Consider the following 19067-nt stretch of genomic DNA (forward strand, 5'->3'; position numbering starts at 1 on the left):
GGAGACTTGGAACAAATCCATTGAGGTTTCTGTCCTAAGGTGACACCTAATTAAATTGTCCGGCACCACCGCCCCACTTCTCTTCCCCCTCCCCCCTCCATTCGCTTTGCATCTAATATTTACGGATACGCACTTGAATAATTGCTCAAACATCTGCTAGGAAGTGATTTGTTTTCGCTGTGCCAGGGCACAGAGCGCTGCAGTAGCACTTGCTCTCAGGAAGTTTAAATGTCCCCGCTTTCAATTAAAGCACGGCCGATAAGGCCAGCGCTGTCGCAGGGAGATTCATCAAAACGTTGGCCATGATAAGTGTGTTCTGGCCGACGATTGTAATTCACAAACGCCTCGACACATTGCGTAGCAGAATGCCAGCAAATTATGTTTCGCTGGTTTTAATGAATTTGTAAAATAATTTCTCTTAGATAATACAGTACTAAAAAAAAAACGTCAGTTGGAACAAAGGTTTTGGAAATATGCTTCTGAGTTGCCCAGATCTTCTTATATTTAAACCTTTGTTATTACTATAAACTTTAAAAATTTGCTTATGATCTGCAAAACCTCAATGTGCTAAATTTGTTTAGGTTCCAGAAAAAAAACTCAACCTTTTATGTTTGTGTTTGTCAGGTGGAGCTGAGCTGTCCTAAAGAGATGGCATGGAAGGTAAACATGCATCGTGGATACTTGGCCATCTGTCACCCAGAGGAGCAGCAGCTAAACTTCATTGAACGGCTGGTTGAGATGGCCAGCAGTCTGGCCATCAGAGAGTGGAGAAGACTACCTCACATTGTCTCTCATGTCCACACCCCACTGCTGCAGGTGAGGAACCACAAACACTCATGCACACACACAATGTGTTTAGAGGCAAACCTTCTGTAAGACCTACTGCCCAAATCTCTCTAGTGCATGCTTAATTTCCAAAGTACAGTCAGTAATGCAAGGAAAAAAGATCATGTTATTCTTTAGAATGAATGTTTCAGAAATGCCCTTCGGTGATCGCTGAACAAAATTGGTTTAATAAAACAGTTAGAAATTGTTGTTTGAGGATAGTAACTGATGAGATGAGATGTCCTGGCTTGTTTGCCAACAGGATGAGGTAAAAGTTTAGTTTACAAATCCGAGAGATTGTTGTTTGTTGAGCATACTTGCCTTCTTTCCACATCACATTTACTCCAACTGTATCCTCGCAACTGTGAATGGCACAGGCCACATACAGTCGCCGGTACCCCATCATCAACTTGTATTGCTTGCCCAGTGATATCTGCTACAGATAAAGTGTTCTATGGTTTAACAGAAGTGTTTTTCCCTTGCAAAAAGATGTTTAATTTTTACCACGTGTAATGTTTTTGCACACATGCGAGAACTATATTCTTAATTGGAGTTTTCTCTCTCATTTGTTCACACAATGTAAAGGGCAGCTGGCGATATGTATATAAGGGTTTCTTATGACAGTGAAGATATGTAATAACATTCAATGCCTATCCCTGAACTCAACTCTGAAAACAACTCTTGATGTAATTCTGAAATTTAGTGAATGAAAAATCAAAGGTATTAATACCTTTTACAAAAAGGAATAACAGTCTGTACTCCTCAGAAAAGCTCCACAGCCCAGAGCTCAGGGGGCTTTTTACCCCACTAGCTGATGCTTGGCATTGAGCATGGTGAGCATGTGAGGCTTCTGCAGAGCGTCTTTAGTGGCAAAGCTCCTCTGTGGAGATTTATACAAGCCGGGGTAAAATCTTAAAGTAGCAGAATTCACTAATTAGAAAGAGTGTTTTGATATGTTTGGGCATATAGCGTAGTTTTGTCCTTAAAAATGTACACACATATGTGCTAGCTAGCAAAAACTTTGTCTACCTTTTATTATGCCTATTGGTTTTCTTGTTACACAAATGAGCAGAGCTTTTCAGAATGGTATTACTTCATGGTCAGTTCAGAATAATGATAGCCGGACTAAGCCTGTTTCTGGCTCACTGCAATGAAGTCTCTTTGTCGTCATGTTTAATGCGTGAACAATCATGCTATTATGTGAGGTGGTAAAACTCACTTTGCCCTTGTCTCTTAAATAATTGCCTTTTTCCTTAGTATTTTTACACTTTAATTCACTAAATGTCTATTCTTGTGTGCAGTACTGACTGTCTCCTTCTGTCGCTGTGGCCTCTTAACCTGTTCTGAAATGACTGTGTTTGTGAACTGGGCCATTGTGGCTGTGAATAGGTGGCTGGTATTAATATTCAACATGAGCTCTCTACATACAGCTTACTGAGTGGCACATGCATAATCAGACAGTGCACACAATGGTGGAGGTGATGTGTGGCTGTAGATTACTGCTTCCATGCTTGCTGCTCTCCGGAGCTGCAGGAGACCATTAGTTTTCTGGCTGTTATTGTTCATCTGTGTAGTAAGAGGCTGCGATGTCCAAGAGGCTTAATTAATGAGAGAAATATGTGTAGATGTTGTTTTATTTATTTATTTATTTATTTTAAAAACACACTTTGTAATTCTGATGTGAGTGAGAATACCTATGTAGTCTAACTCGTAAATGATGCCATTTATCTTTATTAGGTCCTAGATTGCTACATTAAATGAAAGCCATATCGTGATCACAGACAGCCACAGTAGATCACTCGTGGCTTGAAATTTCCACAGAAAAAGGCAGTTAGTGTTTTAGGTAAACAGACGCTAAACGTAAGTTAAAAAAAAGGTTCTATATAGCACCAAAAAGGGTTCCTTCGTTTTTTGTTTTTTTTTCCTAGCTTGAAATCATAACAATAGTATAACCTATTGGTGCTATTTAGAACCTCTTTCAAAAAGGTTCTATATAGAGCCGTATACAACACATTCTCTATCATTCTGAAGAACTATTTCACCAGGCAAAGAACCCTTTAATTATAGAAGGGGTTTTTGAGTGTTCATGGTTCTGTATAGAACAATTTTCTTTACTAAAGAACCCTTGAAGAACCATCTTTTTTAAGATTGTAGTAAACTGATACCAAGCATGAAAGTAAAGCTGAATGCTTTGTTTCATCCAATTTATACGAAACGAGTGTAAAAACTTGAACTGAACTTTTATTGACTCTCCTGGCCGGTGCCTCGTGTGCCACAATGTAACTCCTGTACCATTTAAGGTGAAACAGAAAAATTCAAACAAGAAGCCAGATTTAGCTGTGTAGTTCTAATACTGGTAGTGTTTAAATACTGTTCGTGAGCATTTTATTGTGGGAATTTCCAGATAACTGTGCATGTTTTCTCCTGCCTCTAAAGTGCTGCACAGGTACCAAAGGAAGAAAAAAAAAAATACCACCTCCCACAAACTCCAACATACGAGATTAAAAGTGACAGGAGAGGCAGGAGGGACGGTGAGTTTCAGAGAGAGGGAGAAAGAGAGAGTACAGCAGTAAGTTTAAAATGGCAGTAATTACTTTTCCCCTCATCAGATAGCGTTTGATTAAATACCTGCAAGAAAATTACATTTACATGATGAATGGGCAGTCGGAATGAAGGGTATAACGTGGCATCAGCTGATATTAACTGATAATTGTGAAAAATATTGTATTTCCTAATTTATTTTGTTTCCGGTGCTGTGATGTGGTCCACAGACTTGATTTGAGACATTTTTATCATTTCAAGCAGGTATCGTCTTTGAATATGCTATCAGACTCTGCTGTTCTATTTCTGTGTGTATTGTGTGAATGGGTGTGTTTTGGATAGCTGTGATTCTTTATCATGGCCAAAGCAAATAGCCCACCATTTGCATAGTAAACTGTCATGTTGTAAATCACCAGAGGGTCCTGTAGCAGTTCTGCTAGCCCTTCTACGATTGAAAAAAACCATACAGAATTGCATGTGTAGTATATACACAATGAGAGGCAGTAAGTGAAGGTATTGCCTATTATCTGGTACGCCTGACTACAACATTTCATATTTTGGCAGGTAAAATTGCAGAGCCTGTGGCCTTGGATTTATTTATTTATTTTTTCCTAATTAATATTATTTTTTTTTGCCTTTTAACAAACTTATTTGGTTGGACGTGTAACTAATCAGACATTTTGTCATTTTATAGTTAACTGTTAATTAGGCAGGCGATACACTGAGAGGCTATCACTGCAGTAGTTAATCTGTACTTGTTGACGTAACCTAGGTCAGATCATGTCAGATCAGCAGGAGGGACCACCATGGTCACAGCTTCAGCAATATTCTTATTAAATGGCCTGTATAATGGAAAACTAAGCTTTTTTGAAATCAAGCACTTTGAAGTAAAATGTAAACATTATTAGTTTCAAAACTTACTATTCTCTCCTCAGTTTATTGTGTTTGTGTATCAGGATAATCAACTCATTTTTTGTTTAGCCCCTCCTGTTTATATTAAAGTTCTGAGAGATCTGTTTACTTTTTAAAAGAGGCACAGAACAGGGCAGCCAATCAGAACAGAGCTTGTTTATCTTATATCAGTCTTAAAGGTGCAGTATCAAAAATAGTCTGTTCACTTCTAAGGGATAAATAGATTGGAAAATGTGATGTAAACATGAATTATGACCATTTTGTCTACCCGCTCAAATGTTATTAAACAATAATAACAAAAAATATAGGTTATGGATGTTTTAAGCTTTTATACATATTTTAATTTTTAAAGCAACACCTCACTGTTTTTGGTAGTAAGGCATGCTTTTTAATTGTCAATACAGTATATATGACATTATATACAATATTTCTGTAATTCTGGCTACAGATTCTTAATTTTGGTCTGGCTGTTTACCCCTGAGAAATAGATTGCATTTCTGAGCGAGAGCATTTTGCAGGTGGTTTTGCTGTGTCAGTGTTTTGTCTGTGAGGATGATTAGACACAGGGAATAATTTATTGGGGGACTTTTTCGCCCGTTCTCCTGCTCTCTTCTGTCCCTCAGGGTAAATGGGTTAGAAGATACTTTGATCCATCCATTTTGCCCAGCCACCTCGGACTTCATTTCGCTGTATTTTTCTTTTTTCTCCTCCAATAAGGATCATAAGCCTGTAATACGGCTGCAGTAATGGCTTGGAGATTCCTCTGTGTGCAAGAGTGTGTGATGTGCCTGGAAGGTGTTAGGATAGGCAGAACAAAATGATCCGTAGAATGTAACACCTTTAATGAACTTCTCCAGAACTAAGACCTTTCTGATTTGATTCTGTGGTGGTGATTTCAAAGCTGATTCCAAGTTGAGGCAGCTAATAAAAGTGGATGAGAACTTTGAAATTCTCCACGCTGTCATACAGGAGTACCACTGACCTTGTTCTGTTTATGTTTAAAATATTTATTTTTTAGTGGATTGTAATTTTACTTCCTTGCGGAACTGTTCATTTAATCTGTCTACGCTGTATAGTGTTGTGCTGGGTTTAAATCAGCACAACTAGCCTTTGCTGGTCTTTTTGGGTTGTGTCTGATAAGTTGGAAGTTGCCACTGGGTGGAGGAGGGTGGGAGGGGCTGCTGCTATTGATAACAGTAACTATAACAAACTTTTGAGGTAGCTTTATATTTTACATTTGAACTTTAAAAAGCAGCTCAAAGTGCTTCGCAAAGAAATTAATAAATAAGGGTAGAGGAAATAGAAGGCAAGGTGAAGGCATTATTATTATTATTATATAGCACATTTCATATGCAAAGTGTATTCAAAGTGCTTTACCTAAATAAAAAACTAAATAAAACAGCATAACAAATATAAAAATGAAATAAAAGACAAAGCAGGTATATAAATAATTAAAAAAAAAAAGCACAAAGCCTGGAGAAAGTACATAAGTATTAAAGGCAAAGAAATAAAGTAGAGTCTTTAGTATGACCTTAGAGATGTCCAGATTTGGGGCGTGTCTAAGATCTTCCGACAGCTGGTTCCATCTTTTGGCAGCATAAGAGCTAAATGCTACCTCACTATGCTTGCTTGTAATTATAAGCTACATGAAATAAAATGTACCAAAAAGAAAAGTTCAATGAAAATTTCATCACAACCAATACATTTTTCATGAATGAGAATTTGGGTTCACCTCGGTAAGGTTCTCATCTGTCCATTCATTTGTTTCACTCATACAGGCTGCTCAGCAGATCATTGAGCTGCAGGAGGCAGCTCAGATCAACGCGGGTCTCCAGCCAGCCAACCTGGGCCGCAACACCAGCCTGCATGACATGAAGACGGTGGTGAAAACGTGGCGGAACCGGTTGCCCATTGTCTCTGATGACCTCTCGCACTGGAGCAGCATCTTCATGTGGCGCCAACACCACTACCAGGGTAAGATGGGTTATGGGGGCTGCATGGGATATGGGATGCAGCTAATCAGCTAGTTAAACTTTATGCATCAAGGGTGAACCATTGATGTCACATGATTGGTGACCAAAATACTTTTGTGTTAACTGGATTATATTTTTCTTAAAACTGGTTTACTAAGCAAAATGTAACATATTACAATTCCATGTGTCCTAATGCAATATCTTTTAGAATATGTTAATTAGGGGTGGGGGGAAAAATCGATTCTTGGATGCATCGCGATGCAGGCGTGAACAATTGTGAACCGATTCATAAATGTCAGTCGATTTTTCTAAATTTTAATTTATAACGTAATGTTGACGGAACGCAAAGGGCGGAACTTGGAAGTGGGCAAGTGCAGCACCCAGACACTCTGTGACGTGCACATAACAAAAACACCACTGGATGAGCGAGATATATGACCGACACCGTCTGCATTAAAAGCTAGGTTAGGTCAGGAGTCGACAACCCAAATGTTAAGGAGAGCCATTTTGTCCTTTCAAAAAAATTAAAACACCTTGGGAGCCACAATATTTTATGTCCAATATGTCTCCGTTTGTGCTAATGTCCTAGTATAGGCTAAAAAATATAAACGAAAACGCAGACTTACTTTGCTCTGCTTTAAGCTTTAGCTACAGCCGCTTCCCTCCCATTTCCGCCAGGACACTTTTCCTCAAAATTTGAGTAGTTTCTTGTAAAATGTCTCTCAACGGTCGACTGTTTTACGAGGCTGAAGTCGCTTCTCATTCGCCAGGTATTTGTTTCAATTTTCCCGTTCCACCTTAAATTCTGACTGAGGAGCCGAATGTAAATGCGGCACCATTTAAGGTGGAACGAGAATATTCGAAAGAAAAGCGACTTCATCTTCGCAACTTTTTAGTGTTTGACAGTCTCTCGTTGCAGATTTAACATACCAGGAAACCAACTGCAGTGCTTATAAATGCGAATAAGTCCATTCGTCTCCAAATATTCGTCTTAAATCTGTCTCTTTGCCTTTTCGTTAGCTACTAGCTGGGCGAGACTGCGTTGCTAGGTGACCTGCAGTCTGCACATCAGTTCTCAGTCGTTGCAAACCAGGGCTTTCGTGCTATGTTGCACACGTCCCGTCTCGAAGATATTTTACTGACACAGGCGATCAGGTCTACCACGAGACCAAAACCGAAGTTATAAAATCACTAAAGAAAACTGTGGGACAGGTGTTACATGTGCTGCGTGGACACCCATTGCCACAGGATCTTATTTCACCGTAACTGCGCTTTTTGTCACAGATGAGTGGCAGCCAGTGTCTCATGTGCTCCAAACAAAAGCAGTGATTGAGAGCCTTCTAATTCACTTGCCACATCACTTCCATTTGATTTATTAATAAAAGATATTGGAAGTAAATGCATTATGGATCATCACACATACTTAGCTTTAAAACTTCCAAGTCCTCAGACAGTAAGAATATAGAAAAAAAAAAATTGCATCAAGATGCACCGATAATCGTTTTATAAGCGCGTCGCAGCCCTCGGCCTGAATCGTAATTGAATCTTGAGGTGCCTAGAGATTCCCACCCCTAATGTTAATGAGATTTTCAGACACATGTTACAAGGAGGCTTTCCAGGAGTAGTACTGAGTATTGCATCTTTGGTTTGAATATGACGTGTATGTGTGCATTTGCATTAGTGTATGTGTGCATTTGCTGTGGTATCTCAGGTGGTTGCTAGGGTTTTGGAAGCCTATTGCTGTTGTATCCCAAGTGGTTACTAAGGTGCTGCTAGGCCATTGCTATGGTTTCCATACATAATCTATGGCAGTTACGTTTGAAATTTCCAAACATTCTTCCATTCATTTCCTAAGGAAAAAACTGTCCTTACCACAGGGTTACTAGTAAGTGATTTCTGACTGTGTGCAGTATTAAAGTGAAGATGTTGGCTAACTGATGCATTTTTCTGTTCAGCCATAGTGTCGGCTTATGAGAGTAACACACAGCATGACCCCAACACCAACAACGCTATGCTGGGCGTCCACGCGTCTGCCTCAGCCATCATCCAGTATGGAAAAATCGCTCGTAAGCAAGGTCTGGTCAACGTGGCTCTCGACATCCTTAGTCGCATCCACACCATCCCCACCGTGCCCATCGTGGACTGCTTCCAGAAGATCCGGCAGCAGGTCAAATGCTACCTGCAACTGGCTGGAGTTATGGGCAAGAACGAATGCATGCAGGTCAGTGGACCTGCAACAGCAGCAGAAGATACCATTTAGAGATATAAATCTTTGACCTTAAAGGGGAGTTCCACCATTTTTTCAAAATTTCTGCATAAAAATGGTTAAGATGTTAAGTGTCACTGAAAGTGGTTTGATATGAAAGGCTCTGTTCTGTGGTGGTGATAAGAACCAGAAGTCTGTTTAACGCCTCTAAAACGCTCACAGAAATTTAGCATGTGAATTGGTTAAGAATACACAGCCTGATGCCTGAGATACTATTTTATGGTACTTTTGAAAGAGAATTTTGATCTTAAAAGTTTTTAAAACATAGGTGTACTGTGGAGAGGTACATACAAAGTATTGTATAGCAAAATAGTGCTCAAAGAAAACATTTTTTTCAGATTTTCTACTATTTTACCATTATCAACATTGCATAGAGAACCTTGGGAGACATTTAGGTGAGACAATAAAATGGCTATATTTGCATTGTAGATATTATGACCTCTTATTTCTATCACAACCACTGTAAAGAAATCTGAGGAGGAAGTTTCTTTTGGAGCATTTAACATCAAACCAGTCTGAAGGATTTTGTTAACATCTTAACTTCTGAATAGTGCCATAATTTTGGAAAAGCAGTTAAATTTCCCATTTATTTTCCATTTAATAATAACATTAAAACCACTTCCTTGTATTTATACTTTATTCTGTCCTTTGTTCATCTCCACGTACCATAAAGGTGCAATTTGTAGTCCTAGTTACAGACTGTAATCCATCTGTTTGTCTGCATATTTTATCCCCCCTTCACTTTGTTCTTTAATGGTCAGGACCACTGCAGAGCAGGTGTTATTTGGGTGGGGGATCATAGTTGACGTGGTTGTGGCGTGTGTGTGCACGTTGCACTGGTACAAGTGGATCAGACACAGCAGTGCTGCTGGATTTTTTTACATTTTTTTTTTTTAAACACCTCAGTGTCACTGCTGGACTGAAGACTAGTCCACCAACCAAAAATATCCACCCAGCAGTGTCCTGTGACCACTGATGAAGGACTAGAGGATGACTAACACACACTGTGCAGCAACAGATGAGCTACTGTCTCTGACTTTACATCTACAAGGTGGACCAACGAGGTAGGAGAGTCTAATAGAGGCAGTGAGTGGAGTGTTTAGAAACTCCTTAGCCCCACTGTGTCTGATCTACCCAACACACACATACACACCACCACATTAGTGTCACAGCAGTGCTGAGAATGATACACTATCCAAATAAATGCCTGCTCTGTGGTGATCCAGTGGGAGTCCTGACAATTGAAGAACAGTGTACAGAGAAGCGGATGGACTAAAATCTGCATTGTAGAACGTCAAAGTGCACCCATATGGTAAGTGGTAAGTGGAGTTTATAAAATGGACATTGAGTGTAAAAAAAAAAAAAAGGGTGGTTTTAATTTTATGGATCTTTGTGTGTGTGAGAGAGATAGAGAAACGAATTATCAGTTAATTATTTATTATTATTATTATAATTAAATATTATTAATAAATATTTATTTAGCACCACTTTCAGATTGATCATGATGCACTGATGCATTTTTACACCACTCAATGCGGTTGTTTTGAGCTTATTTCAAACCTTCATCACTGCACAGCCACCTCCTTCTGTTATCAGTAGCCATTTTCATTTTACATGGAATTGCAGGGCGGCAGCCCCTATTCCACTTCTGTTTACACCTCTCCTTTACTGGATCTGTTCTAACACTTGTGGTTTTAACAAGGCTCTTAATCCAAATAAGACCACTCTCTCATTATTCTGAGAAGGACTTGTGTGCTGCTGTCAGTTAGTCGCAAGCGGGGTAAGGAATAGCCCGAGCATCCTCTTAAGCCTGATTAATGGGGCTGCCCCAGCTGAGCGCAGGTCATTAAAGTACCATTGGATTTAATAAGAGCTGCTCTCAGTGCTGTCGCGTTCACTCCTCTCTCTCCTTCCCTTCAACGTTGCTCGGCCTCAGTCTCTTAGCCACTGCCTCTTACCTGATTCACTCTGACACTTGCAGACAACTGTAGGGTTCTTAGAGCAGCTTTGGACGGGTCTAGTTGTTTTGTTTCACCATTTTTGGGTTTGCTGACAGGATTTATGCTGTTATGTTAAGAAATATGAGTATTACAAAACTTTGAGTGACCATATGGTAAATGAATTTGGTGATCCTTTTTAGTGCTGCACAAAATATAATTTTGTTATATTGACCTTTGCAATATTGATGTCTCTGAAGGCCACAATATGCAAATGAGCCCTCTTTATTTGTACTTTGAGAAATCTGACCAGTCACCGATGTTTTGAAGAATGAAGTCATTCACGTAATCCAAAATAGAAATAATTTTAGTCACAACAATGTAGGATAATCTGTGGTTGGAAGTTAAAGAGAGCATAATTGGCCTTGATTTCTCTGGGTGGGTAGAGTGTCCCTTCCTCTCCCCTAGTCAACATCTGTTAGCTGGTGTAGTGGATTGGCAATTAGTGTTCTTCTCCAAGCACATTGAGTTGTCCAGTGATGTTGCGTTAGCATCTCTTGCGCAGATGCAGTCACATGTCTCAGAGGAAACGCGTGCTAGTTGAGTTTAGGCAAATACAATAAAAAAAATACAATTATTACGACATGTTATGGATCTGACAAACAAAGTGCTCTCATTTGACTTCTTGCGATTAATCTTTTAGATGACAGCCATGAATTTGTTTATTTTTGCTTGTGATGTGTATGTTATCATTTGGGAGATACTAAGTAACAGCTAGGAAGGAAGATAGCTAATCAGATGTTTAAGAAATTTTTCTTGGTCCACGTTTCACCATGAAATTAAGTCTAATAAAATAAAGAAAAAACATACTATACATACATCAAATAGATAGTATGCAATATAAAGGATGTGCAATGGGAGTTCAGTACAGATAAAGTCAAGTACTGAATTTCATATATGCAGTATGTACAGCTGAACATGTGAATATATGTGTAGATATATCTGTATAATATATGTTTGCAATAAGTGGAAGTGCTTCTGTGTACTGAGTTTAGTAAAGGTAATTGTTCAGAAGGCATGGTGTATACTATGAATATTGGTCACATTAAAGGGGACCTGCTATGGTTTTCAGGTTTTTCCCTTTCTTTTAGTATGTTGTACAGCTTTTTGTACATGTGTAAACAGTCTGCAAAGTTAGAAAGCCTACTACACGCTAGAGGGAGTAACTATCTCCTACAGAAACCACTTTCTCTGCTGCCCAAAAACCCTCATTGGAATTCTGTCCCTTTTCTCTGTTACAAGATGACGTCATCTTGTAATACAATCCTTGTTGCCCATCTCCCGGCAAGCTTGGCACACCTTCACACAACGCACTTAGAGCTAAAAAAAAAAGTAAAAATGTACCACTCTGAAATGTCCTGCTCCAGTCAAAAAGTGGATCAGGTCTCTCAGCTTGTTCCACCTGAGTTACATGACCAGACTCTGGCTCAAACTGATATGGACAGAACCGACGCCATTGTAAGAATAGCCATAGCGGTGTGGGTGCGGAACTTGACTAATCAGAACACCGGGGACGAGGTGACCAATCAGAGCACACTGAGCTCATCGGGAGGTGGGGCTTAAAGACACCGGAGCTTAAACAAAGTGTCTCAGACAGAAGGAGAATACAGATATATTTGAAATACAGCATATATTAGAAATATTCTCTGTACAGAGAAATATTGTGTTTTGGGTAAATTTAAGCATGTAAATCTATTCTAGTATACCCCAATTTTCAATGTTCAAATTTATGAATATTGAAAATCTGCATAATGGGTCCCCTTTAATGGTTTAATAGTTATACGCAGTGAACAAAACTTTAACAGAAATTTCATGATGTGACAGGCCTAATGTTGCAGAGCTTACTGACAGTGTAAAATGCAGTAATCTGATATTTTGTCCATATCGTGCAGCCCTAGTCCTTTGTCCTTGTTCATACATCAGATTGTCTGTACTCTGTGTGTGTGTGTGTGTGTGTGTGTGTGTGTGTGTGTGTGAGACATTTGACATGCAGTGGGTTACCACAAAACTCATTTTCTAAACCTAAAATGCAATATTTTGAAATTATCTGAACTATTTTTCTCTGTCTGGTCAGGGGCTGGAGGTGATAGAGTCCACCAATCTGAAGTACTTCACCAAGGAGATGACCGCAGAGTTCTACGCTCTCAAGGGCATGTTCTTAGCCCAGATCAATAAGTAAGAGTTGATTTCTGGCTTTGAAGTTCCTCCCTCTTTGTCTGCTCATCTCCTCTCTTTCTCTCTGTTACTTTATTGAACTAACTCTCTCCTTCCCTCTCACTCTTTCTTGTTGTCTCTCTCTCTTTGTCTTTGTCTTTAATTGACATAACTCAGGCCCTGCTCTCTCCATTTCTCTAATCTTTTCATTAAGCCCGCTTTGGATTGACATTAAAGGATTGGGCCAATGGTCCACGAGGCAGCTTGGTCGTTAAGAGCTCCCTCTTTAAAATGAACGCTTACTCGAAGAGGTGTTTCGGAGAAGATAGATAAACAGCTGTGTGTTTCTATTTTCCCCACTAATGATCACTTCTAAAACATTAGGCCAATAATGAGGTCAAAGCAGTCGTTAGGAGCCAATATGAGTGGATGATGAGTAATTAACCTTACATTCTGCATCCGTGCATACAGATAATGGGTCTAGGCTCTCATATGGTGATTGACACTGCTGGTCAGACTCATGTTGAGTGACATTTTCTGCATCTGCTCACAATTACCGTGAATTTTCAGTGCTGTGTAGTTTGGACATCGCCTAAGGTTCTTTAAAATGAAATTGAAATGAAGGAATATTTATTACAAAACAGATAGTTTTGGTTATAAAATTAGAGTGGACCGCATACATCAGTCAAGGTCTGTATTAAATAGGCCAAGATATTAAAGTTCTGAAACTCAAGGATTAAAATTTTGGGGTGCTTGGCAGCCACAGCAACAGTGTGGAATTACATTGCTTGGTAAAATAATTGTTTATTTAAATTAATATTAATAATACATTTTCTATTGAATATCGATATTCTGGTTTTTGATAGTCTCATTGTGCCCCACAATGATAAAAGCACTATAATTTGCTGTCTCTCTTGCCTTGTTGCATTATTATAACATGAATAGTTCTGGTTTTAAACTCTAATTGGCTCTAGTTAATTTAACAACTCTAACTTGGTAAATTGTTGAATTCCATATTAATACACCAAGTTATTAAAAACTGTTGTGCTGTTCAAGTAATCTTTAACGGTTGCTTGGCAACTATAGGTGACTGTTAATAAACTACATTTACATTGTCATTAATCATGAATTTAATGCTGTAAAGTGAGTACAGTTTTCAGTTTTCCTCACTGGCGTTCAGTTGGAGCAAGAGTGGTTGTGTGTTCCATCCAATTGTGTGTAAATATCATATATGCAGGCAGTGGTTACAAATCCTCCATGATTGCAGAGCCCTTGCTCTCATTCAGGCCGCTTGGAGGTTCTTATTCTGGTGGAGGCTGTTAAAGGAAAGCATAGCTTTTCACTTTGCAAGTTTTTTGAGTTTGCTGTAGGTGGGAATCTCTAGGCACCTTTCGAGATTCAGAGATTCAGAGAGCTGCGATGCAGTCATAAAACGATTATCGATGCATCTTGATGCATCTTTTTTTTTTTTTCTATACAGTATTTCTTTTTTCTCACTGTGTGAGGACTTGGTACTTTTAAAGCAAAGTATTTGTAATGATCCATAATGAATTTACGTCCAATATCTTTAATTAATAAAGCAAATGGAAGTGATGTGGTAAGTGAACTGGAAGACTCTCATTCACTGCTCTGGTTTGGAGCACATGAGACACTGGCTGATACTCATCTGTGATAAAATGCGCTGTTACGGTGACATAAGATCCAGTGGAAATAGATGTAGACGCAGCACATGTTAAACTCTCCTAACCGTTTTCTTTTATATTTTTGCTTTTGTAACTTCAGTTTTGGTCTCATAGAGAGTGGGGATTGCTGTGTCAGTAGAATGTTCCACCTTTAATGGCGCATTTACATTCTGGCACCTCAGGCAGAATTTAAGGTGGAACGGGAAAATTCAAACAAGAAGCTGGCGAATGAGAAGCGACTTCAGCCTCGTAAAACAGTTGAACGCTGAGAGACATTTTACAAGAAGCTGTTCAGCTTTTGAGGAAAAGTTTTCTGGCGGAGATGGAAGGAAAGCGGCTATAGCTAAAGCTTAAAGCAGAGTAAAGTCTGCATTTTCATTTACATTTTTTAGCCTATACTAGGACATTAGCACATACTGAGACATACTGGACATAAAATGTTGTGGCTCCCAAGGTGGTTTGATTTTTGTTGACCCTTCTTAACGTTTGGGTTGTGACTCCTGCCCTAACCTAACGTTAGCTTTTAATGCAGAGGGTGCCGGTCGTATTTCTCGTTCATCCAATTGTTTTTTTGTTATGAGCGTCACAGAGCGTCCGGGTGCTGCACTTCCACACTTCCAACTTCCACCTTTTGCATTCCGTCAACATTGTTATAAAATAAAATTTAGAAAATTGATTTTTGACAGTTGTGAATTGATTGCATCTAAGAATTAATCCCCCCCACCCCTAGTTTGCTGCTTGCTGATTTGTCCATACATCATCTGAGTGCAGCAATGGTATTGATTTAAAAGTAGTTTAAAAGCTGTATTTGAATGAGAAGGCCACAGTCATAGATTCTGTCGTAGCAGCTGGGCTTCAGTCTTTCATTGCTTATTGCCTTCTTTTAACTTTTGAGGTACTTGATACAGCCTCAGACTTCTAGATTCTTCCTGCACTGACTTTATTACCACCTTTCGCTCCACCTTCATCTTCCACAGCACCAATTGTTCTCTCTCTCCACTACTGGGGCTCTGTGGGTCCCGGGCCTCGCTCGCCCTCATCATGGGTGAAATGACGGTGACCCTGGAGGGCACTGCTGAATCAGGGTGGCTTATTAAATACACAGCTCTGAATAATTAACTCAATACCAATTTGTGGAATCTCTGGGATCAGCAGAACTTTTCCTGGCTTCAGCAGTGCTTAATGTAATCATTGCATGTTCACTCTCCACGAATATTAACAGGGGGATTTGATAAAGAAATAGCACTGTCGACGGGAGTCTTTCGACACTTGACTGGGCAGGAGGGAAAGCCACACTCCCTTTGCCTAACCCAGTGTGTGCGTACGTGTGTATGTCCAAAGCAGAGAGGATGCTTCAGTGGATCTGGACTCCCTTGGTTCCTTTGCAATCAAACTCGGACCTGTTGCACACTGTATACTCATTATACGTTACTGTTATAAACTCTTCTGAGAGATGTTTCGCATGGGTTTTGTAGCTGGAGATTCGTTTGTAGCATGCCAGTAATGACTAAGGCTTTAAGCACTCCTGCTAAGTCTCCTCTCAACTGTTTTTAGTCTCTTATAAAACCTTTTATGAGCTCCTCTCTGGTCATAGTCTAAAAGCAGCTCCATAACAGGCTTGAGGAAAGCATAATCACTGGGGAAATGCTCTCTGAGCTGCAGAATGGCTGATGAAAGAAAATATTGGATTCTATCAGCTAATATCAGTGAGATGCAGGTCGTCTTGCAAGAATTCACCGAGTCCATAGCTTTCCAGTGTAATGAAATTGCTACCCATTTTCTTACACATAATTTTGAATATATTGCCACATATCTGCTGTCCCTTGGCTGTTTTTACAGTATGTGTATTGGATTGTTACCAGTTCTCCATGTTTTATTTGAGCCATTAAACTACTTGCATTGATTTTTTTTTTTTGGCGGTTCTATAAAGGGAGTTGTGCTGTATCTGCAAGATGTCACTTATTGCATGAGCGCACTGGAAAGTTTCCATGATGATCATCAGTCAGTCCATGAAGATTCATCTAACAATTGAACTTTTGATATTTTTCTCTCCCCTTTTTCTTTCTCCTTCTCTCTCTGCAGGTCTGAAGAAGCCAATAAGGCTTTCTCGGCAGCTGTGCAGATGCATGATGTCCTGGTGAAGGCCTGGGCCATGTGGGGCGACTACCTCGAGAACATTTTTGTGAAAGACCGCCAGCTGCACCTTGGCGTATCAGCCATCACCTGCTATCTCCACGCCTGCCGCCATCAGAATGAGAGCAAGTCCCGCAAATATCTAGCCAAGGTAGGAGCTCCTGACCTGCAAGAGCATTCTTCCTCTGTCAGCTTGATGGTTTGAGTTCAAATTTACATATTTCCTCCCCATATTTAGTCACTAAGCCAAGACAAGTTTGGTGTTCAAAAAGCCTGTGAGGCTAAGGCAGCTAACATGTTATATACCTCTTCACTCAGCATCATGCTTTAATATTAGGAAACTACATGCCTAAATCATTTTACTCTTGCGTAAATCCACATCGAGTTGTTAAGAAACCTCAAATAGACTTGCAAATGTTGACAAAAGTACATTCCATAGTTGAAAACAGCAGTAGCAACTATCTGGAAGCCTGAATATTCTGAGCTTTTGATAACAATCTGCAGTTTTGCTTGGTACGTAGTTGTTTTAGCAGCTCCAGTGTAAATCTACAGAAGCAGACTTTGCACACTAAACATAAGGAGACTGGAAAGAAGCTCTGTGATGGAGTCTGTGCTTATGCAGGCCGTGTCCACCCACACCAGTAATGTTGCTCTTCTCTCACATGGTTAAAAGCCCATTCTCACTTTAGACTCCCACAACCTCACACTGAGAAGCCCTGTTACAATTACTCCCACCCCCACAGGACCTGGCTAGAACGCCCAGCACCACCAAGAGGTTAAGAGCTTAATTCCACCCCTGTCAGTCCAATCTAACCAGCTCTCTGCAGCCTAACCCCCCACTAACACCCAGATGCCACCCTCAGTCAATCAATAAAGCAGCGCTATCAGCAGGTCAGGAGCAGGCAAGAGAAAGGCCACATTCCTCCTCATATAAGCCGTGATTCTACCCATCGGTGGGCCGTCATGGCCAAACTTACACCTAAAGTGACCAGCAGCTACGACATTTAGTCTTGTTTACCTTTTTTCATGATCTATTTGCAACACAATAAAGTTTTTTGCACGCATACTAAAATCATGTTCTGGTAAAAGCTGTTCTGGATTTGCTGTCATTTTATTTAACCATTTTTGTCATCGCACCAGTAACCCCATCCACAGCCTTGATCTCCAAGCAATGATGTTGCACGCCCATATTAGAAATTTGAATTTAGGAAGAAGCGAGACCAGTCAGTGTGATGCTTGTATGTAGTTGTAGTTATCTGCATGAATGGAACCAGAGATATGTCTGTCCTAACAACTAAATTCTGCCTGTTTTCATGAACAGAAGGCCTGTCCGTTCATGTGTCAGGCTTTCTGAAGTTAACACGGCTGTAGTGGAGGAGGCAGTCAGAGTGGTGGAGCAGAGATAATGGGTGTAATTATGTTATTAGAGCTGATGTTCAGTTGTGTATCAGTAGGACCGGGTTCTCGAGTGAGTGCTCTTTTCTGGACCAAGGTGCTCTCTGAAAGGATTGTCCATTTATCTGATTTTGTGTATGTATATCCCCTTAAGATGGGAAAAAAAAATTCTTTTTGTAGAAGTGAGAACATTTTGCTGATCCTTGCAGGAATAGTTTCTTTACAATGGTGGTCATTTTTTTCCTTTCAGTAGAGGTGGCCGTTTTATCTACTATCCAAAATGACCAGTGAACCCTCACACTTCTACTGAGGTTTTTATATGAAACATTGAAAACAGTCAAATAAGCTACATCTGAAAAGGAAAACAAAAAGATTTCTTTTGGGACTATTTCGCCTTACAGTGCTTGCATGCATCTATCTGCCAAGAATTTATTTTAAGATACACATTTTGGGCGAAAAGCTTATCTCAAAACTCGTCTTGGACATCAGGTGGCATATTCATAAGTTTCGTATAATAATTTTCTGGGTAGCTTTTAGAGGCATTAAATGCTTCAGATATCAGGTTTCTTTCACCACCACTGTGAACAGTTCCAATCCCTTACATTTCTTTAGAATTGAGACTTTTGCATCAAACCACTCTGAATGACTGTTTACATCTTAACCACTTGATTGTGCGGACATTTTGACCAGTGGAATTTCCCTTTACAGTTAGGGTTAGGGTTAGGTGTATTACTCAGCTGCTCAGATAGAGAACAGTATAGAAGTGCTTACAAGCATAGTAAAACCAGCTGTGTGGATGGCATGTGCTTTTGTGCGCATGAACAGGCTGGCACACAGCAAGGACATTAGATTATGTTGGGCGCACTTCTGGCCAAGCGTGTACTACGTGGAGCTGCTGGCACAGTTTAGAGGTGATAAATGAGAATAGATGCCCAGTGATTATCAGTAATTACCCTCAAGCTGTGTGGTCTGAGTAGCCCATCGCGGGGTTCAGCAGTTAATGTCTCCATCAGCCCCTCCAGGGACACAGCTTCACCTGCTATCAGCCCCCAGCCGCCGCTTCTAGAAGCTTGTAACAAGCAGAGATGTTATGACTCACGGTGGAGAGAGATGGTTGTGATATGATTTCACAAGCCATTAAACGTGCATTGTGTGGCCAAGAGTTGCTTAAATGCACTTTACCGTGGAT

The 19067-nt window shown here is 39.9% G+C and overlaps 1 protein-coding gene across 4 annotated transcripts in view; it reads left to right on the forward strand.

The window, feature by feature from the left end:
- The window catches only part of LOC118809592 (transformation/transcription domain-associated protein), a 117090-nt gene that overhangs the window by 71010 nt on the left and 27013 nt on the right, over window positions 1-19067 (forward strand). For all 4 annotated transcript variants that reach the window (XM_036573052.1, XM_036573056.1, XM_036573055.1 and 1 more), the window contains exons 57-61: window positions 625-816; window positions 6057-6252; window positions 8207-8472; window positions 12589-12689; window positions 16433-16634. In XM_036573052.1, coding sequence (XP_036428945.1) covers window positions 625-816; window positions 6057-6252; window positions 8207-8472; window positions 12589-12689; window positions 16433-16634 — 957 coding nt within the window. The remainder of the gene's footprint in view (window positions 1-624; window positions 817-6056; window positions 6253-8206; window positions 8473-12588; window positions 12690-16432; window positions 16635-19067) is intronic.

This window comes from Colossoma macropomum, unplaced genomic scaffold (genome assembly GCF_904425465.1).
Source record: "Colossoma macropomum unplaced genomic scaffold, Colossoma_macropomum, whole genome shotgun sequence".
Lineage (NCBI taxonomy): Eukaryota > Metazoa > Chordata > Actinopteri > Characiformes > Serrasalmidae > Colossoma > Colossoma macropomum.